Source organism: Bison bison, unplaced genomic scaffold (genome assembly GCF_000754665.1).
Source record: "Bison bison bison isolate TAMUID 2011002044 unplaced genomic scaffold, Bison_UMD1.0 scf7180017864461, whole genome shotgun sequence".
Classification (NCBI taxonomy): domain Eukaryota; kingdom Metazoa; phylum Chordata; class Mammalia; order Artiodactyla; family Bovidae; genus Bison; species Bison bison.
In genome coordinates this window covers 5,293,959-5,309,657 of record NW_011495023.1, presented here as the reverse complement: position 1 = coordinate 5,309,657, position 15,699 = coordinate 5,293,959, and the positions used below count along the sequence as shown (strand labels likewise).

At 35.2% G+C, this 15,699-nt stretch overlaps 1 protein-coding gene across 4 annotated transcripts in view; it reads right to left on the bottom strand.

Moving 5' to 3' along the window:
• The window catches only part of MLLT10 (myeloid/lymphoid or mixed-lineage leukemia (trithorax homolog, Drosophila); translocated to, 10), a 207,228-nt gene that overhangs the window by 75,297 nt on the left and 116,232 nt on the right, over positions 1–15,699 (bottom strand). For all 4 annotated transcript variants that reach the window (XR_827055.1, XM_010859904.1, XM_010859907.1 and 1 more), the window contains exon 9: positions 12,672–12,767. Coding sequence is in view for 3 of the 4 variants with exons in the window: in XM_010859904.1 (XP_010858206.1) it covers positions 12,672–12,767 (96 nt within the window). In the remaining variant the exon portion in view is untranslated. The remainder of the gene's footprint in view (positions 1–12,671; positions 12,768–15,699) is intronic.

The window sequence follows — 15,699 nt, the reverse complement described above, 5'->3', positions numbered from 1 at the left end:
ATTAACTTAAAAAAAAGAATGAATGCCATCAACTTTTAGAGATCATCAACATGTCTTGCACTCACCTTCAGAAATCACACAAATGGGACTTCCTGACAGTCCAGTGGTTAAGACTCCATGCTTCCAATGCAGGGGCACAAGTTCTATCCCTGGTCAGGGCACTAAGATCCCACATGCCTTGTGGCCAAAAAAATTTAAAAAAAAATAAATAAATAAAAAAATAAAATAGATACCTAATAAGGACCTACTGTATAGCACAGGGAACTCTACTCAATACTCTGTAATGGCCTATATAGGAAAAGAAATTTAAAAAGACTGTATATATGTATATGTATAACCGATTAACTTTGCTATACACCTGAAACAAACAAAACATTGTTAGTCAACTATATTCCAATAAAAATTTTTAATTAAAATAAAAACATGAAACACACAAAGAAGAAAGACTTTTTTAACGTGTCAGTGACCTATGGGACAACATTAAGAAGCCTAATTTACATGCTACTACAGTACCCCAAAAAGGTGGGGGGAGGTTTCAGGGACCAAAGGAAGGAGGAAAGGACTTAAAAATAATTATAGCAGAGGGGAAAAAAAGAAAAAGTACTTTGAATAAATCTATAAAATTTAATGAAAACTATAAAACCTACAGATCAACTAACTCCAAGTACAAGAAATATGAAGAAAACTCCATGAATGCACATCATAATTATAGTTATCACTAAAAACCAAAAAGAAAAAGAAAACTATAAAAGCAGCTGGTGGTGAGGGGTTGTTGAGGGAAAATGTCTAAGTTCTAAGAAACAAGGATAAGGATGAAAACAGATTTCTCCTGAAAAAGATACAAGGTAAAAAAAGAAGAGCAAAATCTTCAATGTATTAAAAGAAACAATCATTAACCTAAAATTCTAAAGTGAGCTAAAATATCTTGCAAAAACACAGGCAAAATAATTGTTTTACAGATTTTTTTAAAAAGCTGACAAAACTAATCACCAGCAGTTAATCACCAGTGTTTACCATAGTAAACACTGCAGGTGGTCTTTTAGGAAGGAGGACAACAACAATGCAAATGTGAATGTACACAAATTAAGAGCACTAGAAACAATAACTACATGGATAAATATAGGTTTTTTAATTACTTAAGTCTCTTTTTAAAGTAACCGATGATTTAGAGCAAAAATAATAACAACTGTGAGGTTCATAAAATACGTAACAATTTTAAAACATCACAGAAACAGGTCCAAACAAAAAAGGGTAGGAATGGAAGTATACAGTTGCAAGGTTCTTATGTGGTATGTGAAATAGTGTAATATCTCTTGAAAGCAGACTCTGACAAGCTAAAGATGTATAAACCCTAAAGCAACCAATAAAAATAACACAATGAAGAATTATTACTAATCAGCCACAATGGAATCACCAAAAAATGGTCAATGAGGAAAAAGAAAGAAAATGAAAAATGATGGGCAAATTAAAAAGGATTAACAAAGGATAGATTTAAATACAACCATATCAATAATCACATTACATGCAAATTACCTGAACACTCCCATTAAAAGGCAGAGATTATAACAGTGAAAAAAGAAATTCAAGACTTCATGTTGCCTACAAAAAAAACCCATTTAAACAATAAATACAGAAAGATATTAAAAGCATGGGAAAGACATAGCAATCTGACACTAATACAAAGAAATCTGAATTCATAACATTAATATCAAAGTACATTTCAAACAAGGAATATTACCAGGATAAAGACGTTTATTCATCAAGAGGATATAAGATTCCTAAATGTTCTGTAACTAATAAGAGACCTGCAAAATAAATGAAGCAAAAACTGAAGAGAAAAAAACAAAGAAATAACAAAATGTACAGTTATAGTAAGAGAGGTTCATTTCCTTTTCTCAATAATTGAACAAGTAGAAGAAAAATATAAAAATATAAAGGACATAAAGAACTAGCAATGTAAGTCAACTTGACCTAACTCATAATTCACATTTATAGAAAATCTTCATAAGAGCAGAACAAATAAATATTCTTTTGAAAAAGCACACATAAAAACCGATAATCCATGTTCTGTGTCATTTAAAAAAAAAATTGAAAATGAATTATAACACAAAAATATTGAATGAGAAATCAACAAGATGTGAAAAATTTCTAAAACATTTCAACAGTAAATGAAATGCTTCTAAGTAACCTACAGTCAAACAAGAGATCAAAAGGAAGCCATAAGATATCTGTTCAACTAAGTAAAATGAAAATACAAAATGCCAATATCATAATTTTTAAGTGGTGCTTAGAACAAAGCTTTTAGCCTTAAATGTCCATACTAGCACTTCTAGATTCTACTCAGCATTTAATAAGAAACTTTGAAGCCTTCATCCCATCCTAACAAGTAAAAAGCATAAGAAACTGAAAAGTCAGTAACTCTTTTTTGATGCATCAGAGAAGTCAGGCCACAGGGAAAACCCCCAAATTGTGACAGACAGATACAGAGGATCACAGCATAGCCAAACAGAAATCTCCATGGCAACCAATATCGGAGTAGGAAAACCTCAAGTGTGACTAACAAATTGCGGAAGGTTCAGTGTGTTCAAGTCTGAGAGAGAAAAACACTCAGGACTCAATCATAGGGAAGCCCTCAAAGTTTTCAAGTTTCACCTCCAGGATACCTACCCAAGTCTTGATAGTGAATACCAGAAGAAAAGATACATGCATGCTTCCATTAGAGAAGGGGGGAAGGAAGGATTCTGAAAAATGCTAAGGTATTCTATTCTTCTTAGTAAGACCTGTTCTCAGGAATCTACCTTACCAGAGCATCATCTGCTGGAGTTGTATCAGAGCTTCAAGTAGGTGGAGGAAGGGAAATATCGAACTACAACCCCCACCTGATCCTGTCCCACCAAAGCAGGGTAGGGGGTGAGAATCACTCGTGGTTCACAGTCCAGGAGTGCAGGCTCACCAAAAGACTGAGAACTAACCACAGGAATATAGAATGCTTTCTGCCTCTCTCAACATCACATTATTTAAAAAGGCCTACTTTTCATACTTGCTTTTATCCATTATATCATACACATTTCTTCACAAAAAACTATAAGGCACACTAAAAGACACATATACAGCATGAAAAGAATAAACAAACATCAGAACCAGAGACAGATATGGCAGGATTGTGGCAATTACCAGCCCAGGAATTTTAAAATTATGATTAGTATGTTAAAGGTTTTAATGTAAAAAAACAGCATGCAACAACAGATGGATACTGTAAGCAAAAAATGAAAAAGAAACTCTAAGAAAAAATTAAAGAATCTTTGAGATCAAAAACTCTATAACAAAAATGAAGACTTTGATGTACTCATTAGCACACTGGGCAAGGCTAAGAAAAGCATCTCAGAGCTTGAGGACATGAAACTAGAAACTTCGAAAAACGAAGTCAAGAGAAAAAACAACTAAGAAACACAGAACAATATCCAAAAATCACAAGACAACTATAAAAGGTGTAAACACAGTTGTAGTGGGAGTAACAGAAGGAAAAGAAAGGAACAGAAGTAATTTTGAAGGAATAATGACTAGGAATTTAACCAAAGTAAAGTCAGAAACCCAATGACAGATCCAAGAAGCTCTGAGAATACCAAGAAAGATAAAGGCCAAAAAGCAAGCAAACAAACAAAAGAACATAGGGACATCATACTGACAATGCAGAAAATCAAAGACAACAGAAAACACTCTCAAAGAACCCACAAGGTGGACAGCTTTACCTACAAACGAGCAAAGAAAAGAATTACAACTGACTTCTCTTCAGGAACAATGCAAACAACAGAGTGATGTAAAATATTCAGTGTTGAGGAAAAAAAGAAAACTAAAATTCTGCACACTGCAAAATTATACTAAAAGTGAAAGACAAAGACAAAAACTGAGGTAATTTGTTCCTGGTAGCCCTGCCTTGCAATAAATGTGAAAAATTCTTCAGAGAAGGAAAATGAAACAGGTCAGAAACATGGATTTATAGGAAGAAGCACATGAGAGAATGAATCAATGAAGGTAAAGTAATTGATTTTTCTTATTCTTTTTTTTGATTTTTCTTATTCTTAATTGATTTTAATAGTTTGCTCAATGATATATTTGATATATAGTTATATATTCATATGCTATGTACACCATGTGTAAGTGAAATGAATAACAGTATTGACAGAAAAGACAGGAGGTAGAAATTAGGAATACTTTGTTATTATAAGATACTTGTACTACCATGAAATAGTACAGTGTTATTGAATGTAGCCTTAGATACACTGTAAAGACATACTACAAACATGAGGACAACCAGGAAAGAGGGAAAAAAACAACTGATATGTTAAGAATTGAGAGAAAAAGAAATCATATAAAACATCCAAAAAATACCACACAAGGGAGATAACATGTTGAAGACAAAAAACAGGAACAAAGACCAAGAACAAGAGCAACAAAAAAGTAATCTGCTTTTGTAGATACCAACCTAAACTGTATCAACAAATCACTCTAAACATAAATGATCTAAATATACCAATTAAAAGATAGAAATAGTCAGAGTGAATCAAAAAACAAGACTCAAGTGTAGTAAATATAGACACATGTGATAAAAAATCACTGGATGTAAATTAAAAAAATCAATAAATGGAAGAAGATATGCCACACAATCACTAATCTGAACAATCCAAGAATAGCTGTATTTCAGACAGAACAGACTTCAGAGCAAGGAAAGTTAACAGGAATAAAAACTGACATTATATACCAATAAAGTTATCAAGACTACAAGATAACACAGAAGTCTTTCATGTGTTTCTGCCTGACATCAAAATACATGAGGCAAAAACTGACAGAACTACAAGAGATGAAACCACTCCTGTAAGTAGAGATTTTAACATCTCTCTATCAGAACTGGACAAATCCAGTAGGCAAAAAATCAGTAAGGACATACTTGAACTGACCAACATCATTAATCAGGTGGATATAATTGACATCTACAGACTATTGTATCCAATAATAGCAAAACATACATTCTTCTCAGACTCACATGGCACATTCATTCACCAAAACAGATCACATTGTGCACCATAAAACACACTTCAACAAATCCTAAATAGAAATCTTATAATGTCCTAAACAACATCATCTTTTAGGACTTTTTTTAGTCTTTACTAAATTTTTTACAAATACTGTTTTTCTTTTATGTTTTTGATTTTTTGGCCACGAAGCATGTGGGATCTTAGCACCCCAAGCAGGGACTGAAATTGCACCCCCTGAATTGGAAGGTGAAGTCTTAACCACTGGACTGCCAGAAAATCCCCAGCGTTGAATGCTGTATTAGAAAAAAAAGATCTTAAATGAATAACCTTACCCTGTTCTTTAGGAAAAGAGAAACAAAAAGCAAATTAAATCAAATATAAGCAGAAGGAAAGATAAAATGAAAAAGCACACATCAATGAAATGAAAACAGAAAATCAACAGAGAAAAACCAATGGAACCAAAAGCTGGTATTTGAAAAGATATATAAAATTGATAAATTTCTAGCCAGGACAACTAAGAAAAAAAAGGGAGGACACAAACTGCTAATATCAGAAATGAAAGAGAGAACAATTAACTACACACCTCTTGGCCATTAAAGGATAATCAAAGAAAATTATGAACAACTCTATGTTCACAAATTCGATAACCTACTGAAAACTGATCAATTTCTTGAAAGACACAACTGTTAAAAGTCATACAACAAAAGAGACAATCTGAACAGGCCTATGGCTATTAAAGAAACTGAATCAATAATGAACCACACCCAACAAAATACAGAAAGCACCAGGTCCAGATGGGTTCACTGGTAAATTCTACAAAACACTTAAGGAAGAAATTGTACCAATTATCTACAACCTCTTTATTCCTGTGATCCACACAAAGGCTTTGGCATAGTCAAAGCAAAAGTAGAGATTTTTCGGGAACTCTCTCACATTCTGCTGAAGACTCACTTGGAGAATGTTGAGCGTTACTTTGCTAGCGTGTGAGATGAGTGCAACTGGGTGGTAGTCTGAGCATTCTTTGGCATTGCCTTTCTTTGGGATTGGAATGAAACCTTTTCCAGTCCTGTAGCCACTGCTGAGTCTTCCAAATTTACTGGTATATTGAGTGTAGTACGTTAACAGCATCATCTTTTAGGACTTGAAATAGCTCAACAGGAATTCCATCACCTCCACTAGCTTAGTTCATAGCGATGGGCCACTTGACTTCAGACTCCAGGATGTCTGGCTCTAGGTGAGTGATCACACCACCGTGTTATCTGAGTCATTAAGATATTTTTTGTATAGTTCTTCTGTGAATTCTTGCCACATTTTCTTGATATATCTTCTGCTTCTATTAGGTCCATACCATTTTGATCCTCTATTGTGCCCATCTTTGCATGAAATGTTCCCTTCAGTTCAGTTGCTCAGTTGTGTCCAACTCTCTGTGATCCCATGGACTGCAGCAGGTCAAGCTTCCCTGTCCATCACCAACTCCCAGAGCTTTTACAAACTCAAGTCCATTGAGTCAGTGATGCCATCCAACCATCTCATTCTCTGTCTTCCCCTTGGAAGTATTGGAGTTCCAAGTATTGGAACTCCAAGTATTGGAGTTCCGCTTCAGCATCAGTCCTTCCAATGAATATTCAGGACTGATTTGCTTTAGGATGGACTGGTTGCATCTCCTTGCAGTCCAAGGGACTCTCAAGAGTCTTCTCCAGCACCACAGTTCAAAAGCATCAATTCTTCAGCGCTCAGCTTTCTTCATATTTATAGCCCAACTCTCACATCCATACATGACTACTAGAAAAACCATAGCTTTGAGTAGACGGACCTTTGTTGGAAAAGTAATGTCTCTGATTTTTAATATGCTGTCTAGGGTGGTATTAGCCTTTCTTCCAAGGAATGAAATGTTCCCCTGGTTTGAAGAGATCTGTAGTCTTCCTCATTCTATTCTTTTCCTCTATTTCTTTGCATGGATCACTGAGAAAGGCTTTCTTATCTCTCCTTGCTATTCTTTAGAACTCTGCATTCAAACGGTATATCTTTCCTTTACTCTTTTGCCTTTAGCTTCTCTTCTTTTCTCTTCCCTTCTCAGCAATTTGTAAGGCCTCCTCAGACAATCATTTTGCCTTTTCGCATTTCTTTTTCTTGGGGATGGTGTTGATCATTGCCTCCTGTACAATGTCACAAACCTCCATCCATAGTTCTTTAGGAACTCTATCAAATCTAATCCCTTGAATCTATTTGTCATTTCCACTGTATAACCGTAAGGGGTTTGATTTAGATCGTATCTGAATGGTCTAGTGGTTTTCCCTATTTTCTTCAATTTAAGTCTGAATTTGGCAATAAGGAGTTCATGATCTGAGCCACAGTCAGCTCCTAGTCTTGTGTTTGCTGACCGTACACAGCTTCTCCATCTTTGGCTGCTAAAAATATAATCAATCTGATTTCAGTGTTGACCATCTGGTGATGTCCATGTGTAGAGTCATCTCTTGTATTGATGGAAGAGGGTTTTTGCTTTGACCAGTGCATTCTCTTGGCAGAACTCTGTTAGCCTTTGCCCTACTTCATTTTGTACTCCAAGTCCAAACTTTCCTGTTACTCCTGGTATCTCTCAACTTCATAGTTTTGGATTCAAGTCCCCTATAATGAAAAGGACCTCTTTCTTTGGTGTTAGTTCTAAAAGGTCTTTCAATGGACAATGGAGTACATGTATACTTTCAAACAAAGTTTTTCTCCAGATACATGCCCAGAAGTAGGATTACTGGGTCATATGGTAACTCTAGTCTTCGTTTTCTAAGGAACCTCCAAACTGTTCCAGAAGCCTATATTCTTGCCTATTTCCATAAACCAGTCTCATTCTTCTAACTCCTTTTATCACAGAGATGCATTTTAAGATACGGCACCCAATGAGATCCTTTCATCTGCCAGCAGTTCCCAATAAAGAACAATTAACTATACGGGAGTCTGGGATTGACACAGACAACATTGTTATAGTTAAAATAAATCACCAACTAGAACCTACTATATAGCACACAGAACTCTGCTCAACATTTTGTAATAAATAGGAAAACAATTTAAAAAACAATGAGGGAAAAAGAAAACACTGTATTTAGTCAAGTCTAAAACATGTTAATTACATATGTACGATTATGTTATGTGACATTGAGAGAGGAAAAATGCTACCTATTCAACCATCACCCGATTTTTTTTCCTTTGATATACAAATTTACTTCACACTAAAATGAAAGCAACAAGCCTTAAAAAAAAAAAAAGTGATTATAGCAAGGTTTCAGAATAAGGTTAATGTAAAAAAGGAAACTGGTTTCCTATATACCAGGAAGAAACAAGTTGAATTTCAAATTATAAATCCTTAGGTTAAATCTAACTAAATATGTAGAAGGTCTGTATGAGGAAGAAACAAAACTTTGATGAACAAAATTAAAGAACTAAGTAAATGGAGAATTTTTCCAACTTCATAGATAGATAAATTGCCAATATCATCAAAATGTCCCAACTTCATCTACAGATTCTAAACATTCTGAATCAAAATTCCAGCATTTGTGTGTGTGTGTGTGTGTGTGACTACTGAGAAATTGATTCTACACAAGAAGAAATAAAAGACCCGAAATAGCCAACGTAATATTGAAAGGCAAGTTGGAGCACTGATATTAACTCAATTTCAGACTCACTATAAAGTTACAGTAATTAGGACATCATAGTATTGATGAAAGAACAGACAAATAGATGAATGGAACAGAGAGCCCAGAAATAGATCCACACAAATACTGTCAACTGATCACAAAAGTAATACAATGAAATACAGATAAGCTTTTCAACAAATGGTGCTAGAATATTAAATATGCACATAAAACTAAAAAAAAGGAATCTAGACACAGAACACATATCCCTTATAAAAATGAACTCAAAATGGACTACAAACTTAAATGTATAATAAAAAACTATAAAACTCTTTATAAAGAGTTTATAAAACTCCTTGTCTAACTGAATGAACGTATGAGTCATGCAGTGTAGGGCCACCCAAGACAGAAGGGTCATGGTGGAGAGTTCTGCCAAATGTGGTACACTAGAGAAGGGAATGGCAAACCACTGCATTATTCTTGCATTGAGAAGCCCATGAACAGTATGAAAAGGCAAAAAGATGAGAGTCAATTCTTAGGCAGGTTCATAAGAAGTCCAGGGTCACCGAGGAGGATAAAGGGGTCTGGGGTTCTCCAGGAGGAGGAAAGGACAAACTTTTTTTTTTTCCTCTACATTCTTAGTCACATAAAATTAAGTTTTTTTTTTTTTTTCTTTAAGCCTGGAACTGATGATTACACAATTCAGTTTAAACTCTGTACTAGGGATTATATAACAACAATGTACCCTGCTTGAGGACAGTTTCTCCTTCCTCAAAACCTTGTGATTAATCCCAATATATTAGAATGTATTTATGAGGATGGGTCTGGTAGGATCTATCTACTGTTAAATTGTAATCCTATTATCCTAAAATGTAAATTGTGGGACAGGGTTTGGTAAAATTTTCACAAACTTGAGACATTCTTTGATTTATTATAATAACCAATTAAAAAAGTATATAACTCCCTTGCTAACACTAGCGAGGGGTGCATTCTCCATCCCCTTTCTGATGTCTATGTCAGAAGCTTTCTCTGTCCCTTTTTATACTCAAATAAAACTCTGCAATACAAAAGCTCTTGAGTGATCAAGCCTGGTTCCTGGTCCTGAAGTTTAATCTTCTGAGATAACGAATCCGATACCATTCACTGTAAGCTGTCAAAGATATGACACTAAAACATGAACACCTCAGTAGGTGCCCAATATGCTACTGGAGAAGACTGGAAAATAATTCCAGAAACAATGAAGGGATGGAGCCAAAGCGAAAACAAACCCCAGTTGTGGACATGACTGCTAATGGAAGTAAACTCCAATACTGTGAAGAACAAATATTGCATAGGAACCTGTTACCTTAGGTCCATGAATCAAGGTAAATTGGAAGTGGTCAAACAGGAGATGGCAAGAGTAAACATTGACATTTTAAGAATCAGTGAACTAAAATGGACTGGAATGGGCAAATTTAACTCAGATGATCATTATATCTACGACTGTGGGCAAAGTATCCCTTAGAAGAAATGGAGTACCCCTTATAGTCAGTAAAAGAGGCCTAAATGAAGTTCTTGGGTATAATCTCAAAAACAACAGAATGATCTCTGTTCGTTTCCAAGGCAAATCATTCAATATCGCAGTAATCCAAGTCTATACGGCAACCTGTAATGCTGAAGAAGCTGAAGTTGAATGGTTCTATGAAGAACTACAAGACCTTCTAGAACAAAGACCAAAAAAAGACGTCCTTTTCTTTATAGGGGACTGAAATGCAAAAGTACGAAGTCAAGAAACACCTGGAGTAACAGGCAACTTTGGACTTGGAGTACAAAATGAAGCAGGGCAAAGGCTAACATAGTTCTGCCAAGAGAATGCACTGCTCAAAGCAAAAATCCTCTTCCATCAACAGAAGAGACGACTCTACACATGGATATCACCGGATGGTCAATACTGAAATCAGACTGATTATATACTTAGCAGCCAAAGATGGAGAAGCTGTGTACAGTAAGCAAAAACACAACTCACACAACTCAATACCTGAAAAACAATACAATTAAAAAATGGGCAGAAGACCTAAGTAGACATCTCGAAAGAAGACATACAAATGGCCAAAAGGCACATGAAAAGATGTTCAATATTGCCAATAATTAGAGAAATGCAAATCAAAATCACGATAAATTATCACTTCACACTGATCAGAATGGCTATCAAAAAGTCAACAAATAATAAATGCTGGAGAAGGTACTGAAAAAAGGAAACCCTCCCCTACACTGTCAGTGGAATGTAAACTGGTACCGCCACTATGGGAAATACTATAGAGGTTCCTTAAAAAACTACAAGTAGAACTACCATACGGATCCAGCAATCCCACTTCTGGGCAAATATCCAGAACAGACAGTAAGAACTAATTCAAAAAGATACATGCACCCCAAAAGTTTACAGCAGCACTATTTTCAACTGGTAAATCATGGAAGCAATCTAAATGTCCACTGACACAAACACACACAATGTTCACAGATCAGAAAACTCAGTATTATTAAGGTATTAATACTCCCCCTCAAATGATCTGTAGATTCACTGCAGTTTGATTCAAAATACCAGCAGTTTTATTTCTAAAAGCTGACAATCTAATTCTGAAATCCATATACAAATGCACAGAACCTAGAATAGCCCAAACAACTCTGAAAGAGTACAATCTTGGAAGGTGGACCCTATCTGACCTCAAGCATCATTATAAATCTATAGTAATCAAGATTGTGTGGTATGGAACAGAATTAGAGTCTAGAAATAGGCCCATATACAGATGGTCAACTGACTCTCAACAAATGGAGGTAAAGGTAATTTAATAAAGAAAGGACAACCTGTTCTAAAAATGGCTCAGGAAAAACTGAATTATCAATATTCAAATCAGTGGACTTTGATGTATAACTCACGTCATACACAAAAATTAACCCAAAATGGATCACAGACCTAAATGTAAAAGATAAAAATATAAAACTTTTAAAAGAAAATATATGTATCTGATAAATGACTTGCAACACATAATGCTTCACAAAACTCGGTAATAAATCAATAAAAAGGGAGAGGTGGTGGATAGATGTGGACCCTTCACCAAAATAAATAAATAAATAGCTAATATTCACATGAAAATATGTTTAACGTATGTATAGGTCACTGAAGAAATACAAATCAAAATCCTCTAGTGTCACCACCATCCCTTTCTGGATTACTGCAATAACCTCCTAATGGCCTCCTTCCTTTCACTCTTCACTCTCCACAGTCCACAGAGAGTCTTCCTTTCATTCTTGACTCTCTGTAGTCCAGTAGCCGCAGGTTCTTATAAAACCTAAGTTAAGACCATGTTACATCTCAGCTTAAAACTCTAATGGCTCATTTTTCACTCAAATTAAAAACCTTCCACTGGCTTATATAGTCTTAGAAGATTGGCCTCTCACACTGGCCTCTTCTCCTACTGCAACCCCCTCACCCTCCTTTCACAGTAATCCCAGCTGCCTGTCCCTGTCTCCACTTGCTTTCATGTTAACTACATGATAATAATCTTAGTAATATTTAACATTTACTAAGTAATACTTACTATGAACCAGATATTGTTCTAACTGCTTTAAATGCATTATCTCATTCAATTCCAACAATTATCTCCCCCCACTTTACGAACAATAAAACTGAGTTACAAAGAGGTTAATTAACCTAAAGAGTTCAGTCTGTAAGTGTTGAAGCCAGAATTCAAAATCACAGATGGAAGAAGTCAACTGCACAGCCCAAAATATACATGTCAATGATGTCACCTACTTCTTAACATTCTTAAGAAATAAGCATAGAATAAAGAGAAGATAGGATAAAGGACTAAGAGAGGGAAAATCAACGTGCTTGATGTAGTCTCAGAGATGTAAAATTGGTTAGGAGGAACCAGGACAATTCAAGTATTTTCAAAATGCAGCACATAACTAGTTAAAAGGTAAAAGTCAGCACAAAACTAGTTATTACGTAAATCAAAATATGACATTTAAAACTTACTTTTTCTGTAGTAACAGTCAAGGAAGGAACCAATGCAGGTGATGGTTCTGGTTGCTTCTTATGTTTTTGTTTGTGTTTGTCCTTTTCTTTATATTTCTAAAAATGAACAGAAGTAAAATACAATTTAAATTTAAACTGATATATACATAATAAAGATGGTATTTCTTTATAATTACATTCAAGTAATTTAAAATATTAATAAATGCTTGTCAAAAAAAAACCAAACTCACTTCTAATCAGATATCATTTTATATATAAACAATACTAGTAATATATGATGGTATTACTACATCTATTACTATATATTACAATATATAGTACTACTACTGTAAGTAATATTAAGGTGATTTGTTTTCTTATCCTTGACCAACCTAAAAGATGAACTGAAGTCTACATTTGTATCTGACAAACTATTTTTGTCCTATTAAAAATACCAAATGCTGTTGTATAGATTTCATAAATAGTACTTTAAAATTTCTATACACTTTGACATGCACTATCACCTCATAATAGTATCAGATTCTCCAACACCATGCATTAAATTCTATGGCCCATAAACTACAAACCAGTGCACAGAAACTCAGACAAGAAATTCTTTTTGATGTTTACTCAAAACATAGACAAATCAGTTATCTCTGTTAAAACTCATGAATTGAAATACAAAAAGAATTAATAAGAAATTAACTACATATTAGGAACCCAACTTTATTTAACATCAAAATACTTTAACCAAATTGTTCTCAATTGTTTGAATCAGTAGGTAAGCGTATTGTAAGGGAAGTTATGACCAACCTAGACAGCATATTGAAAAGCAGAGACCTTACTTTGCCAACAAAGGTCCATCTAGTCAAGGATATGGTTTTCCTAGTGGTCATGTATGGATGTGAGAGTTGGACTGTGAAGAAAGCTGAGCGCCAAAGAATTGATGCTTTTGAACTGTGGTGTTGGAGAAGACTCTTGAGAGTCCTTTGGACTGCAAGGAGATCCAATCAGTCCATTCTGAAGGAGATGAGCCTGGGATCTCTTTGGAAGGAATGATGCTAAAGCTGAAACTCCAGTACTTTGGCCACCTCATGCGAAGAGTTGACTCATTGGAAAAGACTCTGATGCTGGGAGGGATTGGGGGCAAGACGAGAAGGGGACGGCAGAGGATGAGATGGCTGGATGGCATCACTGACTCGATGGACATGAGTCTGAGTGAACTCCGGGAGTTGGTGACGGACAGGGAGGCCTGGCCTGCTGTGATTCATGGGGTCTCAAAGAGTCGGACACGACTGAGCGACTGAACTGAACTGAACTGAACTGAAAGAGTTAATTCAACTTATTTCTCATAGTACTTAAGTTTAACCATTCAGAGCACTTAATCTATTCAAAGCATGAAAGAATACTACCACTGGCCCTGCCCTAGAAGAGAGAGCATATCAGCAAAACAAAATGTGTACAAATAAAGGATAGATGTTTTACTATAATACCTAAGACTACTGTCCCTTTTTGTTTTTAATTACTGATTTAAGTACATAAGATACCTCTCTATAGCAAGGTTAATACTTTAGAAAATGTAAAATAAAAGTAACAGTTTTTATTCAGAGTTTTTAGGAAACTTTGTTACTATGAAGTTATTTTAACTGTGACAGATCATAAGGAACCATGCCTCTAATTCTTTGTATGAGGATGTCATATAGAAGTTGAGGAGCCAAGAGCTTTGAGAAGCCCTCTATGGCTTTCACCTTTGCCGCCTTAGTTTCTAGTCATCATGTAGAGAGTCAGTTCACACTTTTCTGATAGAGAGGCTAGGTAGAAAAAGAGGTCCCACGGAGAAGAACTGGGGTTAATCCCAGCCTAGAGTCAGCAGCATGTCAATTGAGACACGTAAATAAGACTACCTTACATCACCCAGCCAGCCACCAGCTGAGAGTAGACTCATGATTAAGCCCAGCTGATACCATGTGAAGGCAAGACAAATTGTGCTGAGCCCTAACCACTAAAGAATGTATACCACTAAAAGTCGTCAAGTGGTTTACCAAGGAATAGTAGATAATTCAAACAAAACCAGAATTCACAACTAGGTAATGGGAGTTAATGAAAGTAGAAATTAAAAGTAACTCATATTGGAATTTTTATATTCACCAAAATAACAAATATAACTATACAATCTAGTTTATAAATATGATCCTTGACTACAGTAAGTTCTGTATCAATACTCTTCTCCCATAAAGGTAATACAGGAGCCTCTCCATCCTTCTTCATGTTCTACTTCCCATACTGGGCTTTATTCATCAAGGGTACAAGAGCTGGGATAATTTTATATATATTTTACAGAGAACGACGCTGAAAAACAAGATGAACAATCTCTATGAGGCTTCCCTGGTGGCTCAGTCAAGAATCTGCCTACAATGCAGGAGACTCGGTTCAATCCCTGGATCAGAAAGACCCCTGGAGAAGGGAATGGCAATCCATTCCAGTATTCTTGCCTGGAGAGTCTCATGGACAGAGGAGCCTGGTCGGCTACAGTTCATGGGGTCGCAAAGAGCTGGACACAACTGAGAGAATAACACACTCACAAACAACAGCTACAATCGTGGAGAGAACAGAAGAGTAAAAACTAAAGTATACATGTATAGGTATAAAAACATGAATGTATGTAAGACAAAATAGAATAATACACCACTTTGGTCCTATGTAATACACCAAGAAATATATGCTGAGATTGTAAATGTTCACTGGGAGAGATTGTGAACAGATTACATCTACAATATAGGCCTGTGAAATATGAATCAATGCAGTGTAATGACTTTCACACTAAAGAGATAGGCTGGTTTTAACAGAACAGGAAAAAAAATTCAGGAAAATATTCAGTTACATCTAAATACTTAGCATATGAAAAAGATGGGATTCCAAATCAGCAGGAAAGACTTAAATTATTTAATAATACTAGAAAAAGTGGTTAATAATGTAGTAAAAATGTCTTATACAAAAAAAAGATAAAATCTAAACAGATTATTTTATAGTTAAAAATCAAAATAATCTA